This window comes from Ptychodera flava, chromosome 3 (genome assembly GCF_041260155.1).
Source record: "Ptychodera flava strain L36383 chromosome 3, AS_Pfla_20210202, whole genome shotgun sequence".
In the NCBI taxonomy this organism is placed as follows: Eukaryota; Metazoa; Hemichordata; class Enteropneusta; family Ptychoderidae; genus Ptychodera; species Ptychodera flava.
In genome coordinates, this window is record NC_091930.1 from 43,465,373 (window position 1) to 43,491,284 (window position 25,912).

Sequence of the window (25,912 nt, forward strand, 5' to 3'; positions counted from 1 at the left end):
GTGGTATTTCTTTGTAAATACACACCGTAATAATAATCCTTTCAATATGTTAGCTATAGAGGACAAAACTTGTTAATGAACAGGACCACAACATCAGTCTTTGGACTGAGGAACCAAAGTGTTATAAGATTAACATATAATTATGAAGTATCATATCTACCTTTTTCAGCTCATCTTCATCATACATGACATCTATTTGTTGATTTAGCTGACGTATATTATCCTGCAGATCTGTTGAACAGGAAAAGATGGCATATTAATCTAATAAATAAGAGATTCATTGTCAAGAAGAGATTGCCTTGTGTCAAGGCAACCTGTCAAAGTTACTTGTAGACTGTTGAAAAATTGACAATGGTATGTTTTCATAGAGAAAATCTTAAGACCAACGGCAGGAATAAATTATTAAGTCACGGTAGACCTGTTGGAAATGGTTTCAGCTGTAACTACAAGTTATGAATAGAACAGCTTCTGATTCAAAGGTTCAAGTTTTTAGTACGAGGATTAAAAGGGCGTTATAAAGTAGTGTTTGCCACTGAAACTGAAATTTCTTGTGCAAATTTGCAAGCAGATAATGCTATCTCGCTTTTCCCTGTGATTTGTTAACATTTCCCATGTCCAGAGCACCCATTCCCTGTTTTTCTTTCCCTTAGTCTTCTCTCCCAGCTCTCTTCCCGCCTCCCCCTTCCGCCCCCAACCAGCTAACTCAGAAACACACCTCGAACATCACTTTCCACTTCTGTCCTCCATCGTCTAAGACACCCCTGTAGGACTTTCAGCTCGCCGTCCGTTACATGTTTTGGGGATGGAGTACCCTCCCCTGTTCTTCCGTCGCCTCCAGCGGGTGACATTGGCACGGTTGGCAAAGCTATGTCAGGGAGCGGTATTTTGCTTGGTGATGAACCGGGTGAAATGCTGCAACACAGAGGAAAAGAAAACAACGATGAATTCATCGAATGAATCTGTTTCATGACTGCGGGGGAAATGTCAGACAAAATTAGTATACATGTAATTTCACTCACAGTCACTGATTTAATAAATTTAATTTGGGAAATTCCGTACACTCTAAATTTCAAAGCTACTGGAAAAGTTATGGTCAGGAAGAATGTTTGACACAAAATGTAGAAATCGGCAGCTAAAACTGGTGTAAACAAATTTCATGCTTACTTCAACAAATCTGAATGAAGTGTAATCGGAAAACAATGGCAGCAAGTGGAAAAAGCTGAAGAAAACCTTTGACTAAATCACAGCAATATGACATCCAGACAAACTCAATAATTCAAATGATACAAGGTAATAAAAGTATGAGGTCGCATAAACAAAAGTATTTACTATTTCAGGAAAGACCTTGCATAAACTACGAAATGCAATTTTTTCATCCTCTGATCTGTCAAAGAAATAACGGTTAATTCAAATTTACCTGTTCATTGACACATCCAATGATGCCCTTGGTGGCGTACTCATTTCTACATCTTCTGTGTTGCCGGGTGAAGCTTTGATGGGAGTTGATGGGTTGCTATGGCACTGAGACTCAGGCGAGAGGACTGGGGAACGACTGCTGGCAAATTCTAGGGCATACTGTAACACATCCATCAGTGGGAATCTCTTGGCACCTGACCCATAGTTGAGGAACCTGTCAACCAAAACACAGTCATGTGATCATGGTAGCGGAGTAGGCATATTAGTAGGTCAAAGACTAGATGTGAAATAGTCGGATATTTGATTATACAAACTAAAAAAATTGATTCTCTTTTTCCAAAATTGTATTTATTTCTATGGTTTGTCTATGGAGCCTGGTAGAAAGAGGATTAATTCACAAACCACTGTTCAACACGACTGTAATTTTCTTGACTCACCTTTCTAGTCTTCCGCGGAGTCCTTGAAGTTGTTCTCTTAATTTTTTAATCTGCTCTCTTCTCATCCTTGTTATGTTTTTATTGCACTCCATATACCTACACAAGTCCATATATTCAATAATTACACAAAGTCAATAAAACTCTACAAAATTCACCAGGAGAATGTACCATTGGAACAGATATTTGGACCCTCAAAGATTTCACAATACTTATTGGAATGATTCTTGTATCAACTCATTTTGAAGCTTCTGAAGCGCAAAAGTTTTTCACAATATCAATTTTGCAACCATCAAATACTTACAAAAGAGGATTTCCTCTGGCAATTAGACCAAAATTTTGTTTTGTGGCATATTAGCTTTAAAGACAATGAATATTGTTCTCATAAGTTGACAGACAAAATGGTGCTGAGCACGATGTGGTGTTGTTTTTATAACAAAGATAAAATTTTTCCACAGACTGATTTTTTTCCCCACACCCTGTAAGTGGTGGCGCCCTCAGGTGGTGACAAATTGAATTTAATTGTAAGCAGTGATCAGGTCTAACAACACAGAATCAAGTCAATATGTCATGGCTCCATCGTACGTCAAGTTCAATTCAGTGAAACACAGGCATTAATCTGATTTAAGTTACATATTTGTTGTAAGTGACAAATTCTTAAGACAGACAAATCAATTTTTGCTGTAAGCAGTCTTTCCAAGATGTTAGCTTCTGTGCTGAAAGTACAGCATGTATGCACAGCCTTTTTAAACAAGCTGTGCATCATCAGTTCATGTGAGTTTATTTTCATGATTTTCTTAAATCTTACTGAATCAAAAGAGTAGTTATGTGGTTCAAATGATATTCTGGATGTCTATTGTACACAAAACACAATTTGAGAATGTTGATTTTCAGCTCACCAGGCCCTAAAGGGTAATAAATTTGTATCTCCTTCCTACAAGCGCATGCCGAATAGAGTTACAAACAATAAATAACAGACATTTAGGAGGCAGCTTTATATTTAAGCCAAAAATAATATCATTCCGATAATGTAGTGAGAACAAGACTGAATTTTTCACTTACCTATCCATATAGATCATTTGTGGAAACGTCAGTTTGTTGTGAATTTTTTCGGGCCGTCCAATTTGTTGGTTGAACTGAAACCTGGACAGCTCAAAAGTAAGGACCGGAGGCAGGCGTGTAAACCAATGCTGAACAATAAAATACGAATATTTAGTATGCTTAAAATCTCATCTACCTTGCTCTGGTAGACTTTGTCACCATTTGAATGGGCCTAGAAGCTGTCAAAAGTCTAGCTGTGTGCTTCAAAGTTCCATGACACAGATAAATTCTTACTTACGTGCTACATGAAGATGTTCTTTAACACCTTATTTTCATTGAAAAAGACAGAAATATATGTAATACAAACACATAAAACCATGCAGATGCCACATGATTTACATAAAACTCATGTTGACATGGATAAGTACATCAAATTGAAGATCAGCCCTGCAAAATTGTGAGATATTGGGTTTGTATATTCAAACCGAAGATCATGTATTTCTTGCAATAGTATGCCAAGTTCATGAACATTATACAAATCTTTATCCTACATGCAAATAGGGAATCTGATTCACTCATGTACAAGTACATAGCATTCTCATTGGTCAATTCAAACTCACCCCTTGCCGTGATTGGCCCAGGTGACATGACTGAAACTCACCTCTTGTCCTGATTGGGTGGCAGAGTCTGAGTTGACAGTTTCTATCTCTACTTTAGCTGTGGCAGCCTCTAAACTTTCATGTAAATCATTGAAACCATTGACCTGGAGTGGGTACTGACCGAATGTCTCCTGGTTTGAAAAAACTTTACCTGCATCGGAGAAAGGAGATACAGTTAGCATGAAGGTACCTTGACGGGAAACAAAACTAGATGGAAAACGGAGGATACTTAGCATTATTTTACAACCTAGGTATTCTGTTCTCATGGGATCTTTCCCTCTGATGTAAATGGCTCATATAAAAATATAAACTGAAATACAGCTAACATCCCTCACAGAAAGCTATAACATACACAAACAGATGTGAACTGAAAATACTCCTGTTTCAGTATATATTGCTGTTCTACGTTAATTGAAACTTTTGCTGCAACTTTTGAACTTCATTGAAATTGTTATGACCAACATCATGACAGATATTCAGCATTGATTATATACAAAAATCATAAAGTACACAAATATGTAATTAGCTAAAATGAAAATGCAATTACCATGTTTCAAATGTATCTGGCCGGTGGTGAAAGAACTTATGCAATTTGTAGGATATCACCTTTTTAAATCTCATTTGCATATTTTTGACACGAACACATTCACTTGAACAAATTTGTACCTCTATCCATAGGTGCACCTATACATCAAATACTAGGATGGTAGGTGTTGCGGTTTTTCGAGTTTTTGATGTGGCTGGACATACACACACATATATGCAGACGCCACCAACCTATCTTGTAAGCTCTCTTTGACATACACCAAATGCGAGCTAAAAATGAATATTTGCTGTAATTCTTACCTTCATTAATTCCCTCTGCTCTGAACTGACCATAGAACAATTCTAACATGGGATTACTCTGCTCTGTATCACTATCTGAACTACATCCATTACTGAAAATAAACACATCAAGATTTGTAGCATATTACATCACTTGCCCACCACTATAGAGATATATATTTATTGGCCTAGATTTCTTGCCTTAAGTGTACTACAGCTGTAACTTTTGGTGACCTTTTTACAGTTTAATTTTTAATGTCAACCATAGTATCTGCATAATGGTTCAAAACGAACAATAAACTAACTATTCACAATGACATCACTTCTAAATTGAAATACCTATCACTTGCATGAGTCGTCAGAGATTTTACAGATATCAGGTCCATATTTCAAACGCTGTGATACTGAATTGCATGTACAACTTAGTATCAATGGAATTCCAGGACACAACTCACCTTGTCTTGTTGTGTCGCGAGGTGTCTAACTTGAAAGCATCTTCTAACCATTCTAATAACTTATGTGTGAATTCACTCACGTCCTAGAGGAACAGACCACAGGCAGAAGGGTAAAGTGCCATTAAAACAGAACATCACCTGAGTAACAATAACTTACACTGTCAAAATGCTTGATATACTGGTACAACAAAATATACACTCTGTACATGTGTCAAATACATTAAGTATACACGTATGTATACTAGTAAAATGCATAAGTAGTGTACACTTAATTCGCAAAGATCTGCGTTACATATACTCTTGTCTTGCATAAATACACATTACATGATCTGTTTCATATACAAAGATATGCGATACGTATAGCACTAATGTGGTGTTTCATACATGTAAATATACTGAACCTATATCAAGCATTTTCCAAAGTGAATTAAATTGTCACTTTCCAAAAGAGCATAGCTTCCAAGAACTTCCTCCTTTAACAATGAATAATGGAAAATCTTACTACTGGTAACATTTCACAGAAAAAGGGTGATATTGCCTTATCGGTTACTTATCAAATCCTTTTAAGATGTACAAACTCTTACCGAGTGCAAAAAATTAAACTTTTTACAAATCATCTGTACTCAAAATCACTGTTGTTAACCCTTTGCACCCTGACCCCCTGGTACTCTATGATGTCATGTTCAAAGGGTTAAAGGACCTTGCAAATGTACGGTGGATAGAATGACATTGCTTTTAAACATATTAATGTTCCTTTGCTATATCAAATAGCTCAGTGCACACTTTGTGTAAATGTGAACACTATCTCTAATTTTTCATCATTAAAGTGTTATGGTACACTCAATAATTCAAGGCAGCCAATCAAATTGAGTGATCCTTGACCTGTCTGCACCTTTGTTAGCTTGATTTTAATTGGATGCCGTGTCCGATGACAAATTTATATCCCTATAGGGAATGACTGTTGCATACCACTGGGGTAGCATTACCTACAGTATGATGCCGAATGTCTGTGAGTTCCAGAACGAAAAAGTGCAAATGTATTGTCATAAATTCTTTTTGTTTGCTCATTTGGCTATCAACATTGCTTAAGTAATGTCTTCAAGAGCCAATGGTACAAACATTTATGGTATGTACATTTGTAACCAACATAACATTTTGTTGTATCAGTGACGTTGCTATCAAATCATTTGAATATACTCTAAGGTCATAGGTCACTCTGACCCACACACAAATATCTTGGATTTTTACTCAATTTGTCCCTTGCTTTTCATTGAAAACATCTACCCTTGCAAAACGCCCATTGTGAATGAATACGGAATTAATTATTTTCTACTATATCCCACTTCAGTATCTTGATCTGATGAATACATTTCTTCACTAAAGTGTTTCTAGGCTGCTAGAGAAGATACCTTTTGGCTTTTTTCGTTAAATTCTGATGAAACCTGAACAACCTACCTGCTGCTCACTGGAATTTGAACTGAAAGCTGCTTTCAGTATCTCCACCGAGCGTATCGGATCTACGTATTTCCGCTTTGTGCCCACCATCAGAGCAAACAGGGCCCTCAACTCGTTCATGAAAATCAAGTTGCGAGATTCCTGAAGAACAAACAAAATACAAAACAAAATAAAAATGATTCCATTAGGTTAAAGGGATAGCCAATCTTCATATCGATTATACATTTAGCTATTGTTTCAAACTAAGTTTAAATGAGGACCAAAATTCAGCAGATCACAATAGCTAACAAAAGACGTCACACACTTACATGCGATGTTGACCAGCTAAAATCTTGTTGTTTCTACATGACTTGGGGAGTACAACGAGCAATTGCATTTCAACAGCACAACAAAACTACTGGAAACTTGAAGGCAAACAGTCTGTTTCTCTTGATATTGTGCATACTGGCAGTATTACTGCAATACCCTCATATAAATGCAACCTGGCTGACCCCCCACCCCCTCCAGTGACAGATGATCCTCACAGGAAAAAGCTTACTCTAGCATCTCATGATTTGCAAGATTAGACTAGACAGAGTATGAGCAAAAGGCCGAAAGACAACATCGAGATCACTGACTAGAAAAAGGTAGAAAAACAGATTGTACAGTACATGGCATTCCTCTGTCCCACTGAATTTTATGTCTTTACGAATAACAAATTTCTGAAGTAAAACAATACAATAAGACACCGATGGGTCCTTTAAATGTTTAATGCTGCTACTCACAATGGTGTTTTCTGCTGTGCTGGCATTCTTCACATCGGGCTGAGGTGCTCTGAACATCAACACCAGCTGACGAAACACAGGTAAATGAAACAACGACTGAAAAATAATCAAGGTTGTCACATATTTAAAGTGCTGAAAAGGTGACACCGGCCTTATCATCTAACTAAATCAGGAAAATGACAAAATCTTTGGTTCCTTAAAATCCTTGATAAATTCAAACTATGAAAAATCTGTAAAACAACATTGAAGAAAACTTGGATGTAAAGTACTAAAAGCTAACGAATCTGAGAAGAAAATTGCATCACATGCTAGCATTCTGTTCAGATCACATTTAAATAGTATTGGCAGAGGACACGGCGGAATAGATGAACCAGGTATCAACTTTAATCTAAACCTCAAAGTCTAACACAGCATCATGTATAGTGAACATTCATTTTTCACAGTCTCTTATCTGTGTCTTTAACTTTAGCGCCCTCTACAGTAGAGCCAGGGGAAGCCTGCAGGCATTTGCATGGGGAAGAAAGGTCAGCTACTTTATGCAGTACGCCATCTGCGCCTATTTGGCATGCCATGACTCATGAATATTCTCTGTGACTTAAGAAAATTTCATAATTTTTTCAACTGTTAGAGGGCACACTGACTGTATGTAAGTTCGATGAGCTTAGTAACACCAAGCTGAAATCGTCAGAGGATAGGACAGTAGCACAATCATAGGGTACAGAATCTCCTGTAACCTTCTTGCCAACCTTCGTAAATGATCTTACCTGAATCACGGCACTAAACCAGCATGTGTTACCCACATTCTTAAGCCCCACAGGCCAGCCATTGTCTCGTCTCCTCTCATGTGGATTCAGCGGGTCGGTGAACCAGCCTTCTCCACGTTTCCTCTTGGCCCCATGCTTTGTCTCTGCTAAACTCTCTTCTAAAGCTCTGGTTGCAACAGAATGGACAGAGAGCAACACGTCACATTGCTTGTTAATGAATATCAATCATTAATGAATATCAATCATCAATCTTATTCAAAAATTGAAAATTTTATTTTTTTCCCCATAAAGTTATCGCAGAGATGGCAGCCATTTTGAATTTCATATATTGGTAAATGTTTGGTCATTTTTTCCCCTCTGTTACCAAACTTTGCATAGCGCCCCCTGGTTCTCATTCTTAATTTGGTCAGAGAATGGTTGATGGTTTCATCAATGGAAAAGTTGGAGCGAAAGTCTGTCTTTCACTTTCACGGCACATACCACCTTAACGGTAACTCACCTGCTGATGTCCTGCTCTTCCGCTGAAACACCAATGTGGCTGGGTCCACTCTCTTGCAGACTGAGTGCGATGGCTCTCTGCAAGTCTGACTTGTCATCACCTTCATTTGTCAAGTCTATCACACCGGTGGCTATAAAGTGAAGATTGACAGGGTTGAGTTGGTTAAACTTCTTTATTTCAAAACAAGGCACCCTTGCAACTGAAATAATTATGAAGAATTGGGCCAGTATTTTAACCTTTTTGCCTCGTTATCATTGGAGATGACACTACATTTTTATAAACATGTGTCAATAATATGTACAATTGTCCCGAAATCATTTTTCATAATAATTTTAATGTTTGTCAGAGAATTACAAGAATTCGCACTGTTGTCTCACTCACAATGTTTTTAAGTACTCAACTCTTCAAATGTATGGCTACTTTAGATGAATTGTGCATTTCCAACCTCTTCATTGATATCATCACTTCATCTTATGGAAGTTTCAGATGCCTGGTAAGAATGTGCTGTAATTTTTTTCCCATCAAAATTGTAGTACAACATTTTACCAATTTTTATAAAGTTTTCTGTACTTATTATATTGATAATTTTGGACTGAATGGACATTACGTTTCACTGGCTACAGTTTCTTATCAAAATTGTGGCAAAAATCTGAAAAAAATTTGACAGGGATAAATTTTATAAAGGTGACAAAAATTTACTTTTGCCTTCAAAGGATTGAATTTGTACAGATTTTTAGTGGTTTAATATAGTTTGTTGACTGTGTGTTGCTTGTTGTTTTATCAAATGTTCTGCATTTACATTTATCACATATTTTATGGATTCTATAAATATTTGTTCTTGTTGGTCTTCTTTGAAATAAAAAATAGATAAATACATAAATAATGAATCTCAGTAACTATTAGTGTCTGTTTAATGTCCAACATTCAGAACTACAGACAGTTTTTATGCTTTGTATGGTGGCATTGCATTATACTCATGATCTTTGACAATTTTACTCTTTTGCAAATATTGATGTGTCTATAAGTAACCTACTAAATGGTGGCAAACATGAGATGATGAAAAGTGCTTGCTCATCAGAGTATCTTTATTATCGATCAAGATGGCTGCCACTAGACGTGAGCTACCTGAAGTAGCAAAGTGCCAGTGAAGCGCTGAGAAAAAGAAGCAAAGACCATGATCAACAGACGACAGAGGAGCTGAATCCACGACTGATATCAGATGGCCAGTCCGATTCAAACGAGCCATCACTTGAATGCAACACTGTACCTTGACTTTTAGTCTTTGGCCCATAGGGCTCTGCAGTGGTTGGAGTTGCTGTTGCCACCGTGGTGGTTGTGCTGGGTTGACTGGTTGGCACCACCTGGGGATTGGCGCCCTCTGCAGACCCGGCATCCTGCGTCAGCATGGAGACGGCTTCGTTGACATCCCCCTGGCTGGCAGTCACCGCATTCTGCAGGGCCTGTACATCACTGATGCCAGTGATCTCTTTCAGTTGGTTGATTATTTGTTCTTGATTCTGAAATTATCAAAATATTGGTAATCGCTGAGTGAACTATTCAAATTCATAAAGTACAGGGTTCTCCATGAGGGGATTACCAATTTACATAACATATATAGTTTGCATATTATTGTATTGTGAAAATATATTTTATATATTTATTAATATATGAATGGATCTCTCCAAAGATAGAGGGTTGCCCATTGCTAAGAATCCCTTGGTGGAGAACTCTGACCATCATTAGCACTTTTTCCTTTTTGTATTACTGTATCTCGGGTCACAACTCCATGAGATGGTTCTATGGTGATGACCTATGACCTGAGTGTGATCGATACACCACAGCGCCGCTGTGTTTCACGGCTAACACTTCCCATAATAGTACCCATTCATAATGCAATTCATAATAATCAGATTTAAGCATGAATCAAGTACATATCACTGTACGTTGACATTCCCATCACCTTTGGATTGAAAAAAGTGACAGCTTAACCCTTTTCCTGCCAAGTCGGTGAAAATCCGCTTGAAATTCGGTGTAGCCAGAATCTAAGCACTGGTGACCGTTATTCTCCCAACCCGGTGGAAATCGGGCCCTTTTTGGGTACCCCCTTTCCTGCCAAGTCGACGGCACTACGTTTTGCTATCCCCTGTGCGTTTAGGGGTCATCCGAGGAGAGGTTTTCTGACAAGGAACACCTTTTCCCCTCGAAATGGGTTCGCAGGGAGTCGATAGACAGGGAAAAGTGCAGAAACCTGTCCGCCAGTCCTCCACACCCGAGGGGGGCTGGTTTTTTTTTACCGCTTTTTAGCAGACTTGGCAGGATAGCATGGTGACGTTTTCTGGCGGAGTTGGACGTACTTGGCTGCCTGGCACTATAGAGATTGCTGCCGAACTTGACCAACTCGGCAATGCTAATCTAGAAGGCTACCTCTTGCAAACGACTTGGCAGATATGCCGATGGTGCGAGACGAAAGTCACTTCTTCAGTTGTGCGTGACTGAAAATGAGAACGTATTTTTGACGGGACGGCTCGACTTGTTCCTCCGATGGAACGGATATGAACGACTCGGAAATACCATTACAAACTGGTGTCCGACGTACTAAGCTGGGCTTCAGCTCTGCAAGTTCAAGCCAGGTAACGTCCTTCACTGCCATGGCCGTGCCATTCAATGGACGTAGCTTTGGATTTTTTATTTATTCCATCGTCCGAAGTATTGGCTCTGGTTTGCAGGCAAACGTATCCTCTTGCCGACGCATTGGTAACTACGTACGCTGTTTGCGTTCAGAGAATTCAAAAGGTGACATAAGGTCAATATGCTACGGGGATACCGTCTGCATTTAGCAGGGACTGCTTTTGTTATGCAAACCAGCTAGCAGTACAATATGGCTGCCAGGCATGTGGACACGTCGATGGCTAGAACAATGGAAGCATATTGCGTTGTACCCATGCATCGCAAAAGTGAGACTGACGACTTGGGTGTAGTGACTGGTTATCACTGGTTAGCCGCAGCCCAAGCCATGTCGGTACAAACCCGTACCTGACTGAGGACCACTCGATTAAGTCAGTAATGAACGGTAACACTCGTAAACCAACTCCAAACTGAGCTGGCTAAACTAAGTGGAGCTGTGCTTCAATGGCTCAGCCATGTCGTTAATACAACGGCAAAAACGTAGTTTTTGTGCTACACAGCCAAGTCGTTGAAGGTACGTATTCAATTGACCCTACCCTGGGGAAACAGGACAGGTTTGCCGGTGCTGCTGCACCCCTAGCACGACCCTCAGGGTCTCTGACTAACAGACGAGTGAGGTGATGTTTGTGCCTAGCGGACGTGCGTAATACTGAAGGAGTTTATTTCCGAAAAAATAAACATGAAACGGCAATAAAATGACGCACTCCCAGGGGCAAACAAAGCCTGTGACCTCAATTTTTTTCTGCAGTAACCCTTGAGCTCCTTCCCCTGTCTACGGGCATGTAGAAATTATCGAAGTCTAACACGTATAAGTACGGCTAAAACAACCCTGAAAATGGGCGATTTCTGCCAAAATGCCTGGCAGGATAACATGCAGGAGAGCCAATCTTTTGCAGGCACATATTATGGGGCGTTTTTCTACTGACTTGGCAGGAAAACGGACAAGGGCGCTTGGCAGGAAAAGGGTTAACCCTTTTCCTGCCGAGCGCCCTTGTCCGTTATTCTCCCAAGTCAGTAGAAAACCGCCCCATAATATGTGCCTGCAAAAGATTGGCTCTCCTGCATGTTATCCTGCCAGCCATTTTGGCAGAAATCGCCCATTTTCAGGGTAGTTTTAGCCGTACTTATACGTGTTAGACTTCGATAATTTCTACATGCCCGTAGACAGGGGAAGGAGCTCAAGGGTTGCTGCAGAAAAAAATTGAGGTCACCGGCTTTGTTTGCCCCTGGGAGTGCGTCATTTTATTGCCGTTTCATGTTTATTTTTTCGGAAATAAACTCCTTCAGTATTACGTACGTCCGCTAGCACAAACATCACCTCACTCGTCTGTTAGTCAGAGACCCTGAGGGTCGTGCTAGGGGTGCAGCAGCACCGTCAAACCTGTCCTGTTTCCCCAGGGTAGGGTCAATTGAATACGTACCTCCAACGACTTGGCAGTGTAGCACAAAAACTACGTTTTTGCCGTTGTATTAACGACATGGCTGAGCCATTGAAGCACAGCTTTACGTAGTTTTGCCAGCTCAGTTGGGAGTTGGCTTACGAGTGTTACCGTTCATTACTGACTTAACCCTTTTCCTGCCAAGTCAGTGAAAATCCGCTTGAAATTCGGTGTAGCTAGAATCTGAGCAGCCACGGCCGTTATCCTGCCAAGGCGGTGGAAATCGGGCTACTTTTTGGTACCCCCTTTCCTGCCTAGTCGACGGAACTACGTGTAGCAAACCCTTGCTCGCGCTAGGGGTCGTTCGAGGACAGGTTTTGGGCGAGGAACGGCGTTTGCTCTCGAAATGGGTTCACAGAGAGTCCAACGACAGGGAAAGGTGCGGAAGCTACCCAGCCAGTCCCCCACCCCGGTGGGGGACTGGTTTTTTTGGGGGGACGAGTAGCGTACTTGGCAGGTTAGCACGTTGACGTATTCTAGCGGAGTTTGGGTTAACTTGGCTCTGAGGCACTACATAGATTGCGGCCGAAATTGACCGTCTCGGCAACGCTAATCTGTAAGGCAACCGCCTAAGACCGCCTCAGCTGGCGGTGCAATTTTTTGCCAATGGTGCGAGACGAAAATCACGGACTTGGTCCTGATTGACGGGAAGTGCGGACGGATTTGACGGACTCGGCTTTCTCTAAGGCAACCGCCTAAGACCGCCTCAGCTGGCGGTGCAATTTTTTGCCAATGGTGCGAGACGAAAATCACGGACTTGGTCCTGATTGACGGGAAGTGCGGACGGATTTGACGGACTCGGCTTGATTAGTCCCTGACATGGAACTGATCCGAACGGACTTGAGCGACATTTGTGAAGGGTAACCACCGCTTTTAACCGACTTGTTACCTTCTCGAAAAGACTACCCACTCAGATGTCGGACGTTGTTGGCTGCACTTGGCTCTAGACGTTCAAGCCGTGCAACGAAACACACCGCCTCAGCCTTGCCATTCAGGAACATGGCCTCAAAATTTGATACCATTGTTCACCGACTTGGCGGCTGCGGTTAGGTGCATGAACCGTTGTTCACCGACTTGTTACGCCTATGTTGTCCCTGTGAAGTTCGGCTAACGGCCGAGTCTAACGGGAGTTGGCAGACCTGTGTTTGGTTTATACCGTAGTATGACCGACTCAGGTAGAGGTACCTGTCGGTATATTCCGAGTTTTACGCACTCGGGCGTCAATGACGGGTCGTCATCACCGCTGATGACGTAGACGTGCTGGCCACGTTATTTGAAGGAGCCATGTTTGCCCAACGGACGAGGCCGAGACAGCCGTTGACAATTTGGCATCCTTCATCTTTGACCGCCTTAGTTGGGTAAGCCGCCTCGGCAGGCGACGGTTATGACCTAAACAAGCCGCTGAAGCACTGTTCGTTGCCGTACAAGAACGAGATGGCCAGTCCATTATTGCTTAATGGGCGATCTGTCGGGTTGGCTTGTCACCGACTTGGATGACAATACGCCCTGCGCAGGCGTACTTAGAAGGGACATGAGGTTAAAGATACGGGTTTCCCACCCGTACTAAACATGGGCTTGGGCCAACGTCCTTGGGTGGCAGGTGCGCATGCCACGTACCCAGCTGGACGGAATGTCAAGTTGAGATGCTAATGACATTGACTATGTTATGCTAAGTGCTCGAGGGATTTGCATCGCAAATGAGTATTATTAGCATATCAAATGGTGCGGACAGGCAATTTACATGACGGGTAGGAATGTCAGCGCCGGTTGGTGGACTGATTGCCGTAGGTCCATTATAATAACAGGTGGCTGCATATATTAACACCCCTGCGTCCAATCATGTCAAGGGCTTTGTTTCCCGTGGCTTTAAAAGGGAGGGACCTGCTAGTCTGTCGACACTGTTCCAGACATGAGCTTGACGGACCGCAAAAGTTTTCTGAAGGCGAGCAGACGACTGAAGCTCAAAGATGCAGTCTCCGGGCGGTAGTGGTAGCGATCGTTGTGATGTCCCTAGTAAACGTTCTAAGAAGTCGGGCAAGAAACGCTCCCGTAAGGCGAAGCCATCTCCGGCTGAAAAACCCAGTGGTAAGCGTAAACGTAAGACCGATCGTTCTGCCGATGAGGATGATGACGGGTCACCGGTTGCCAGTGGTTCTCACCCGGCTGCTCCGGGAGAGACTACTTCACCTGCAGAGACTACATCTGCTCTTGTGGGAGATACTTCACCTGCACAGACTACGTCTGCTGCTGCTAGTGAGACAGTGAGTAGGTATACCACACGAACATGCTACGGCTTCTGAAAACGCTCAGTGTGTAAACGTGTGGGAATTTTCGAAGCATTTTTTCTCGTTTAATTTGGCAAATTATCAGCAAATACTTCAATACTTCAAGTTACCCCTTTCTTCTCAATCATTTCCTGGAGTGTCAAAGTCATACGAACGAAAATGAGTGAAAAATTTTGATGCAAAAATCGTGCATCGGCGAGAGCGGCAGCCATGTTTTCAACGCGCTATTTTTAGACCACTGAGCCTGTGTATACACAGCGTACTATCGCATTTGAGCCCAAGCGTAAAGAGACTGAAAGTATTCATAGATAGATAGCCCATGATTCGACCTTTATTTTCATGTTTTCGTTTGAATTTGGCCAAATAGTCGCTTTTTTAGCGAGTTTTGAATTTTTTTAAAGCCTCTAAAAACATTAAAATGACTTTTAATTAACAAACGAAATAAAAAAATAAGAAATTTAATTAATTATCCACAAAATAAAAATATTTTTGACAAGCTGAATCATGCAGCTCAAAAGCGAACAATCATCATTTTGGAGGAGTGTGAGCGATTTTCGCGGGGATTCCCCAGATCTGCCATTCATAGCTGCGGTGCTCGAAAACGCAGTCAGTTTCTGTGAAACGGGATGAAATTTTCTCTCAGCTAGGCGTTTCTAGTTACTCTTTAGAAACGTTACTTATTTATCAGTTGTTGTCTTACCGTTTCCTGACATTTTTTTTTTATTCAATCACTTGTTGACCTGAAAAACAACGATATTTAGTACTCTTTTTCCACAGACTTTACAGTAGCTGCCGGTACGGCTGTCAAAATACAATCGTTTTCAAAGAACATTTTGAGTGAACTTTGTAAATGAACATTCTGAACCATAGTGTAATGTTATGCTTGGAATTTTGTTGCTTTTGAGATTAATTCGTAAATATTTTTATAATGATTGTTTAAGTTATAGTTATTTTTTGTGTTCCTTTCCATTATCAAACATCGACAAGAATGAAACTACATGTAGCCCCAATCACTTAAATGAGAATTATGAGTTACTTTCCGGTTTTGTAATAGGTAAAGAAAAAAATAAGTTGATTTCTTTTGATCCTTTCTACATATTGGTATTTTTTCCTGGTTGAAAGTTACTAATATCCTCGATCCTTAGTCTCTACAATCTTAGGAAAAAATGAAACGATTGATTTAATAAAAGAAACTTTATTGTGACACAGTTCAGTCATTTTCATTACTCTGAAGTTTAAAATTCAGTGTGCTATACTCCTATCTTGGCAGTGCTGAACTCTATTGTTGTAGTATCTGCAATTGAAGATTACTTCACAACAGTTTCAAATTCCATTTACTTTCAATTTGATTTTTTCCAACAACCAAAAAATATTGTGGATCATGGTAAGATTAAAACCTCACATATTCAAATGGTACAGTAATATCAAATTATATAATTGAGGCATTAATAAAAAAACAAAAAATGCATGTTTAGGAAATTATGAAAATGTAAATCAGAGCTGTTGAAGATCATTTAATTTTCAGGGTGTTGCAAAATCATTTGTGTATATAAGTAGGTCCAGTGGCAGTTCTGAGATGAGCTGTCTTGGCACACAAAAGGAATTTGTTGATAACTGATTAATTAAAAGAATGGTTGCCATGGCAACATTTGGTGTAGGTTATTTTTGCGAAAGTAGATATTCCTTCATCAAAATTTTGATATGAACTTCATAAACATTTCAAAACTTTAAATTTTCATAGCCAGTGATTAACTAAACATGCCATGGCGTGCAGGTTCTCAGCATATATACATATGTATACGCCACCAGCACTCATTCAAAGGAAGAAATTTGCATAAATGGATTTTTCTGTCACATTTTTTCATCATTTAGAGTAGTTTTGTTGCTGAATGTTCATTGGTACTCATAACAAAGGGTTTTCTACAGATAAAAACCCAGAAAAGATGGTCTGACACTATGAAATATTCGCTCAGACTTTGCGTATATACATACATTTGTACATGGTATCTTTTCATATTTTATCACCCAATGTGAATGTCATTTTTTGTACAAAAGTGACATTTTTGGTCAAAATTACAATGATCTGGGAAGAAAGTTTACCATATATCTATTTGAAACTTGTTGAAAAATTGTTTTTCTTTGGTGATAGGCTTTGTTTGTACTTTTTAAATGTCAGTGTTATTGACTAGATTTTGACAAACATGGCTAATTTTCATATTTTACCCTATTTTTGGTTGTCCGGCAAAGGCACATTTTGCAGTTAAGTCAAACTTCATTCTACATTTCTGACTATCTAATTACATTTCCTGCATGAACTTTCCTTTTTTTTAATTACACTACAGTAGTAGTGCATAAAGATTAACAATGCTTTGTAAGTTCACCAATAATTTTGCATCAGAATGACTGTAAATCTGCCAAAATTTGTATTTTTCAGTCATTTTGTAATTTTTCCGCGATGCAGAATCAGACAAACTGTCATATTTGGATGCGTTTACGTCAAAGAGTAAATTTCCTTTGGTCAAAGATTTAATTATTTTGTAAAAAGAAGTTACTTTTAAATACTTTTAGCAACATATTTGTTACAGAGTCATGTATTTCAGGGAAAACAAGCCTATTAAAATCTATAATTTTAGCAATTTTAACTTTTTTTCAATACTGTGACCTTCGGCCGCGAGGTTTTACATACACAAAAATCTTCATAACTTTTGAATGACTGAACCGATTTTGACCAGATAAAAAGCATTTTTCATCATTTTCCAAGCACTCTTTGGAAATTGCATTAAAAAAGCAATTTAGTGATTTTAAAATTTTCACTTGGAATACCTACAGTGAGTAATGAGACGGCTGATGCCATTGGTTCTCCCCCGGCTGCTCCGGGAGAGACACCACCTGTTGCTACTATGAGCCCTCATCCTGCGTCAGGAGAGGTTCCTGTGCCCAGTGCGAAAGAGCTTGAGTCCTCGTCATCAGCAGAGGCTGCCGAGCCCGCTCCTGCCATAGTTTCGTGTGCTGCGATGTCCCCGCCGAAAAAGATAGTGCGGAGGGTTCGTTATCAGGATAGCCCACCTTATTTTGAGCCAGATATGATCCTTGATGCCGCTACGGGCGAGTTCAGGCCCAGACGCCCAGACGACGGTGATATCACCGCTGAGTCCGACTCGGAGGTTGACGATGACTTTTATGACAGGCAGTATGTAGGTGAGGCAAGCTCTGACGACGATGATGACGTTGCTGCTGTGTTGGCGGAGGACGACACCCCTCCTGTCTGGCGTATGTCGGAGACTACCGATGCTAATATATTTGAGGAGACCGATTTTGACCATGAGAGAGGACCGACTTTCACCTTGCCCAGCCACGCCCGTGAGCTCGATTACTTTTTTAAGTTTATTCCAGCTACACTGATCAGATTGGCCAAGGACGAGACTAATAAATACGCCAAATTCCACCAGCGACATATCGCTAGGAAAATAGATAAATACTGGCGTAACGCTGACTACCGAGAGGTGCAGGCGTTCATTGGCGTCTTAGTCTGTATGGGTATCGACCGTAAATCATCAGTGGAGGATTATTGGTCTAGCGATCCCTTTCTGAGAAACCAGGGTATTTCTACTGTGATTACCCGCAGTCGCTTTCAGCAGCTTATGCGATACTTTCATCTGGCAGACCCAGAGAACGATCCACGTCGTGATCCTGATGAGGCACGCCGCCGACGTCGGTGTCAGGAGGATCCCCTGTATAAAATCAATCCATGGATGGAGCCCATAGTTGACCGGTGCGTAAATAATTATAAGATGGGTAGAGAGATCTCCATCGACGAGGGCATGGTGCGATTTAAGGGCCGTTCTAAATTTAAGCAGAGATTACCGCATAAGCCTGATCGAGACGGTTTCAAGATATGGCAGCTGTGCGACTCCACCACTGCATACATAGCTAACTTTGCACCGTACCTAGGTGTGAAATATCGGGATCGGACTGATGGGAGACGGCAGGAGCGAGGTGTGGTGAAAAGAATTACGATGGAGCTGGTCCAGCATTCTGTGGATATAATCACAGCCTATTCTGTGATAGCCTGTTTAGCACGGTCGTTACTGCTAGAGAGCTGATGGAGACCGGGATCTACATGGTCGGGAGTTTTAACCGCCGTAATCGTCGCACCATGCCCCCTCAATTAATTCCGCCGGGTAAGAGGAAGCGCCTTCCTCTGTCTGTTGGGGATATGAAAGCCACGACCAGAACGGACTCTCGTCTTAACATCACTGCTTATCAGGATAGTAACGCTCAGGTGCTGATCTTGAATACGGTCTATCCACCCTTGGAGTGCGTGCCAGTGGGGGAGGGAGACGAGCGGCGACAAGTGCCTCTGTCGCTGTATAATTATCGCCGGTACATGGGAGGCGTCGACCGAGCCAACCAGAAGCGCAAGTACTTTCACACTGGGCGCAAGAACCACAGATGGTGGACATATCTGGCATGTTACCTGATTGATGTTGCCCTGGTAAATGCATATATATGCTTCAAGCATGTACACCCTGATAGTAAGCTGACCCATAAGATGTTTCATCTGCGTGTCGGGAAACAACTCATTGGCGGTTATTGTGGGCGATCGCAGCCCAGTGTGAGAGAGGTCGAGGCCACTGTTTCTCTTGCCTCGTACATCAATCCACAAAATCAGCCGATGCATGTTGTCAGCCGTTTGGAGGGGCGGCAGAAATGCTGTAAAGTATGTAGCAGAGAGGGTAAGACCACTGCGAGGCGGACGACTGTCTGAGACGTCCAAAGGATGTAGTCTGTGCGGGGTTCATCTTCACGAGGGCGAGTGTTTTGCGGCTTTTCATCATCGCATGATGCTACGAGGTAAGAGGAGCATTGGCGTGCAGACCTCTACTCACACAGCCCCGACGACACCCATCAACAAGAGAACCCGACGTAAATAACGGACAGGGGACAGCTTCGCCTAACAGTGGCTTGACTGTATTCTTAACACGGACCATGATCACATTTTGAGCACGGTTGTGCCGTTTGTTTGTGCTTTACGATCCCGCTGATTGTAAATTGAAACACGGATTATTTTGTACAATCCCCCGATTGTAATCTTTGTAACACGGACCATGCACTCGGACGTCGAGACAGACTCTGAGATTTATTATTCGGCATAATGTAAATTATTCCCGAATAAAATACTATCTATGGATCGCATATTTTCGTTTGTTTTGTTTAGACGGATTATTTTGTACAATTCCCCCTATTATAATTTTTGAAACACGGATCTGCCACCCCGATTGTAATTTTTGAAACACGGACCATGCACTCGGACGTCGAGACAGACTCCAAGATTTATTGTTCGGCATCATGTAAATTATTCCCGAATAAAATACTATCTATGATCGCATATTTTCGTTTGTTTTGTTTTTACCCCCACTTTAGTTTTTGGCAGATCCGTAAGGACGCTATAGTAATGGATGAACGTGCGTTGTATCACGTGGGAGGGGCACAGCCCAACGGAGGCTGTGCTCGTGCGACGTAGACGTTGTACCAACCATCTGTCGTTGGGGTTAGTGCATAGAGCAGTTGCACTGTCCAGAGCTAAGGTGGTACAAAACTGCACCTTAGTAACAACTGCACAACTAACGTGTTAGGAAACGGTAACACTAACGAGCTAAGTGTTCACTGAACTGGCCAAACTACGTACACGCCTTCCTTCAATGGCGGAACTATGTCGTTGACACTACGTCAAAGCAGACTGCAATGTGCGACTCTTCCAAGTCGTTCAAAGTACGTGGCCAAGTGACACAACCCTGGGGAAACAGGACAGGTTTGAGGGTGCCCCGCACCCATAGCACTAACCCCTGGGTCTTCTACTAACCCACGAGAGAGGTGACGTTTCCCCGGTGTGGCCGTGCGTGCCGGCGAACGAGCTTTACTTCCGCGAAAGTAAGCTAGAAAAGGGCATAAAAGTGCACGTCCCCCGGGGCAAACAACGCCCGTGACCTCGTCATTTTCTGGACACAACCTCATCAGCGGTTGCCCCTCTATACGGGCATGCAAAAATTTTTGAAGTCTAACACGTATATGGTCGGTAATCGTACCCCGAAAATGCGGTATTTTCCCGCCAAATGCCTGGCAGGAAAGCGTGCAGGAGAGCCTATCTTCTGTAGACACGGAAAAGGGGGCCGGTTTTGACCGACTTGGCAGGATAACGGACAGGGGCGCTCGGCAGGAAAAGGGTTAATCGAGTGGTCCTCAGTCAGGTACGGGTTTGTACCGACATGGCTTGGGCTGCAGCTAACCAGTGATAACCAGTCACTACCCCAAGTCTTCAGTTCACTTTTGCGATGCACGGGTGCAACGCAATATGCTTCCATTGTTCTAGCCATCGACGTGTCCACATGCTGGCAGCCATATTGTACTGCTAGCTGGTTTGCATAACAAAAGCAGTCCCTGCTAAATGCAGACGGTATCCCCGTACATGTAGCATATTGACCTCATGTGCCCTTTTGAATTCTCTGTACGCAAACAGCGTACGTAGTTACCAATGCATCGGCAAGAGGATACGTTTGCCTGCAAACCAGAGCCAGTACTTCGGACGGTGGAATAAATAAAAAATCCAAAGCTACGTCCATTGAATGGCACGGCCAAGGCAGTGAAGGACGTTGCCTGGCTTGAACTTGCAGAGCTGAAGCCCAGCTTAGTACGTCGGACACCAGTTTGTAATGGTATTTCCGAGTCGTTCATATCCGTTCCATGGGAGGAACAAGTCGAGCCGTCCCTCAAAAATACGTTCTCATTTTTAGTCACGCACAACTGAATAAGTGACTTTTCTCGCACCATCGGCATATCTGCCAAGTCGTTTGCAAGAGGTAGCCTTCTAGATTAGCATTGCCGAGTTGGTCAAGTTCGGCAGCAATCTCTATAGTGCCAGGCAGCCAAGTACGTCCAACTCCGCCAGAAAACGTCACCATGCTATCCTGCCAAGTCCGCTAAAAAGCGGTAAAAAAAAACCAGCCCCCTCGGGTGTGGGGGACTGGCGGACAGGTTTCTGCATCTTTCCCTGTCCTTGGACTCCCTGTGAACCCATTTCGAGAGCAAACGCCGTTCCTCGCCCAAAACCTGTCCTCGAACGACCCCTAGCGTGAGCAAGGGTTTGCTACACGTAGTTCCGTCGACTAGGCAGGAAAGGGGGTACCAAAAAGGAGCCCGATTTCCACCGCCTTAGGAGGATAACGGCCGTGGCTGCTCAGCTTCTAGCTACACCGAATTTCAAGCGGATTTTCACCGACTTGGCAGGAAAAGGGTTAAAGGGACAAAGTCGGTCATTTTTCATGAATTTTGTTTGATGCAAGATACTACTATATTGTTTGATATGTTGAAAGATACTGATTTGGGGTGACAATGCATATATTCAATCCCGGTTTTAGACAAATTAAATGCAACCATCTCGAAAATGAATTAATTCATTTTCGTGATGGTTTCATGTATCATGTTTAAAACCAGGGTAGAATATATGCATGGTCACCCATTCATTCAGTATCTTTCAAGATCTCAAACAATATAGTAGTATCTTGCATCGAACAAAATTCATGAAAAATGGCCGACTTTGCACTATGGGTTTTTTGCCAGCCAATTTGTTTCACGCGTAGTCGTCCTACTGAATTATTCATGAGCCCACAACGGCAGCGACACGCTGTCTCATTGACAATGACGCCCGTCAGAAATATATAACGCTATTGCCGCCGTTTCACGCTAGCATTGTCCTAAAGATTCTCTAAATATATAGTATACATTATACATATACATGAAAACGTATATGTAAGTATTTTACTTACACATAAAATAAATTACGAAAATTCTGCCAAAATTATGCTGACACAGACAAGCGGTTATGTCCGAATCGCGTACAGCACCACTGCTAATTAAGCCCTGAAACCAATTCGTACCAGAAAAGTAGGGCGTAATTTTAAAATCGAAAACGATACGATTTTTGTTACGATGAACATCCGAACGACTGTGTCTTTTCTTCCATTTCGTGCGAAAAATGAAAAAATTGAACCGGCGAGTTTTAGGTATTGCAAGTGTGGATGAATGATATGAAAAATTCCCATAGTAAACAATGGTTTTTGCGCAGTCGTCGGTACCTTGTAGATCGCTTGCTTCAATTTTTTTAGTGTTTCATTCATAAATACAAAAATTCACACCTTAGACCTTGAGATGCCGTACTACAATCGTATCGTTTTCGATTTTTAAATATATGCTTATATTCTTGTGATTTTACACTTGAACCGCCGTCTGTAGTTTGACAAAAAACACATTGCCCGCGCCCCATAGGAAAACAATGACTACAAATTCATGGCCGCTATCGTGCCGATCACTTGCTTCAATATATTTATTTCATCGGCTATGAATGTAAAAATCTAAATCCGTAATCTTTAGATGTCGTTCTACAATCGTATCGTTTTCGATTTTTAAATATTGGCTCAAATTATTGTATTTTTACATTTTTACAGCCTTCTGTTTTTCGGCAACACACATACTCGCGCCCCATAGAAAACAATGGGCGCTGATGATCTACCAGCTTCGCCGCTATCGTACGCGTGCCGATTGCTTGTTTCAAAATATTTATTTCACCCACTTTGAATGTAAAAATCGAAATCTATAATCTTGAGATACTGTACTACAAGGGTGTTATTTTCGATGTTTGGATATTCCGTTAGTTTCGTGTAAATTTACATTTTACTCTCGTGATTTGGCGACGAACGCGTATACGTTACTCCCTCCCGCACCCAGTATATTACCGGCTGTAAATTCTTCGCCGCTACCGTGCCGATCGCTTGCCTCAAGATACTTATTTCTTCAGCTATGAATGTAAAAATCTAAATCTATAATCTTAAGATACTGTCCTACAAGGGTATTATTTTTGATGTTTTGCTGTTGCGTTGGTTTTATTTAAATTTACATTTTACTGTCGTGATTCGGCGACGTAATTTACTACTCCCAAGCCCATACAAATACAATGGCATATTTACCGGCTGTGATTATTCACCTGTCCCGAATCAATCGCTCGCTTGGAGATTATTATTCCTTCAGCTATTGACTTTAAAAAAATACACAAATAATCTTGATGTTGTGCACTTCAATTGTATGGTTTAAGATTTTTGAAGTTTTGTTTTAATTTTTTAAAGTTTACATTGTTACAGACGCAAGTAATGCAGCGCCTTACATGCAGAATACCCTATAGATAACAACGGCGTTTTCACCGGCTGCAATGCTTTACCGACCCCATTTACATCGCTCGCCTCTTTATGCTTATTGCTGCCACTATGTAAATAAAAAATTACACATATTATCTGGAGAAAATATGCTTCCATTGTGTGGTTTTCGATTTTTGAATGCATACATAATTTGTTCATTTTTTTGCATTTGTATTGCTGGTGTTCGGCGACATCAACATGCGTTGCGCGATATTGTAAACATTGACTGTATAATCAGTCTGCAGGTGTATTTCAATAATCCGACATATCTTGGGAAGTATATCTGGCAAAAAGAAATACAGCAGTATCATTTTCTATTTTTCGTCTCCTGTATTTACTGCTGTTTTTAGATATATAAGTACTATAACTCGATAATTGCAGCTTCTCTTTCTGGGCGCCGCCATCTTGAAAAATCTGTTGCTATTGACAATAGCAATGGCAGAGCTTAAACGATGGCGGCGCTGCACTGAACAATTAGAAGGCCTTTTTCCCCGTAGTGTTGTCCTTTTCATTCTAAGGGACAAGGTAAGTTTTGCATGAGTGAGCCAAAAGGGAAGTCTTGCCTGTACAGTTACCAGTAGTAAATTATAGTTTCAAAGATGTGGTGACAGATATCACTGCAACTATCAGGGGTTTCGTTAAAAGCCGGCCACCGGCCATATGGCCGGCTGTAAGGCGATCACGGCCGCCTGTTATTACCTGAAAATCATGTAATTGTTGTGCCGCTTACAGGAATGAATAGCTGGTAACAAATACAGCATATCGGTAAAAGTTTACAATGATCTGTATCCTTCATGCTGAATTACTTGTTTTCAACGCTTTTGCGAGGTTTTCAGTGAAAAGTTTGTGGTCGTTGGTTCGCATTCGTGTATCGTGCTATACTGGTACAGCTATACAGCACGGAACCCATCTGTACAACGTACACAGGGTGGTTGGAGGTTAGGGGTCATTGAGCATGTGCAGTAACGCAACATAATGTCGGCCATACGTAGTTGAAGTTACTCAGTTCGGTCGAAATGGAAACAGTTAGACGGGTTGGTTGATTAAGAAGGGTACAGTCGATGGCAATTTCTCAGATCATTTTGATACTTATGCGGCGTTTTATGAATATCTCTCAGGAAAAGTTTCTTCTGAATGCATCAGCAATCGCCCACAGCTATCCGTGGCCGCAGATTGTGTAAACAACGGCTTGCTTGTCAATGTAGTCAACGTTCGCGTTCGTTCTTGGATTTTAATGACTGAGAGCCAAACGTTTGACTTGCTTCAACTCTGTGGGCATATAAATATCAAAACAGAATAAATTGAAGGTGTAAACTTTAGCAGACTGTGACGTTGAGTGGTAGGCTGTAGCCACGGTCCGGAGAGACCGTGCTGTAGCACAGTTGTTTGTGATTTCATACACCGTACACGGCAATGCAGGAAGTAGGGAAATTGATACCAGCCACTGTACACATGTATCGCCAAGTTCAAGACGGATTTGGCGCACCAAAAGCCACAATAATTCTTCCAAAAAACCAACATCGATGGCTCCAAATACATCTCTGAATTCATATTTTCTATGCTCTTTGCGTCAAAGATGATCTCCAATGCATTTTGAGTGTGGTTTCCGAAGGGACCCATGCTTTCAACATAAAATGAACACTTTTTTACAACAGTCATTCATGATTTGAAAGTAGCGGCACCTTGATTCAGGCTATCTATACTGTTGTCTCTGATCGTTTGAAAAATGCAAATACTTTTTTTACTAAAGTTATCATGTGTGATTGATGTACCGTTTTGTCGAGTTATTACAGCTAATTTGGAACCGTGTCGGGGGGGGGGGGGGGGGGGGGGGCTGCCATATCCAAACATCCTCATGCTTGGACGTTGGTATGGCTTGGCCCCCTGTAATTTTCATTTGGCCCCCTGTTTCAAAACTTAGTGAAACCCCTGAACTATAGGGCTGT

General features: G+C 41.6%; 1 protein-coding gene across 2 annotated transcripts in view; it reads right to left on the bottom strand.

Moving 5' to 3' along the window:
- LOC139130094 (ubiquitin carboxyl-terminal hydrolase 25-like) overlaps window positions 1–25,912 on the bottom strand; it is a 44,714-nt gene that overhangs the window by 17,402 nt on the left and 1,400 nt on the right. For both annotated transcript variants that reach the window (XM_070695815.1, XM_070695814.1), the window contains exons 2-14: window positions 9,580–9,829; window positions 8,313–8,442; window positions 7,814–7,979; window positions 7,050–7,145; window positions 6,286–6,426; window positions 4,831–4,913; window positions 4,397–4,488; window positions 3,553–3,701; window positions 2,913–3,040; window positions 1,854–1,949; window positions 1,418–1,630; window positions 716–912; window positions 161–231 (exon numbers count right to left, since the gene is read on the bottom strand). In XM_070695815.1, coding sequence (XP_070551916.1) covers window positions 161–231; window positions 716–912; window positions 1,418–1,630; window positions 1,854–1,949; window positions 2,913–3,040; window positions 3,553–3,701; window positions 4,397–4,488; window positions 4,831–4,913; window positions 6,286–6,426; window positions 7,050–7,145; window positions 7,814–7,979; window positions 8,313–8,442; window positions 9,580–9,829 — 1,812 coding nt within the window. The remainder of the gene's footprint in view (window positions 1–160; window positions 232–715; window positions 913–1,417; window positions 1,631–1,853; window positions 1,950–2,912; window positions 3,041–3,552; window positions 3,702–4,396; window positions 4,489–4,830; window positions 4,914–6,285; window positions 6,427–7,049; window positions 7,146–7,813; window positions 7,980–8,312; window positions 8,443–9,579; window positions 9,830–25,912) is intronic.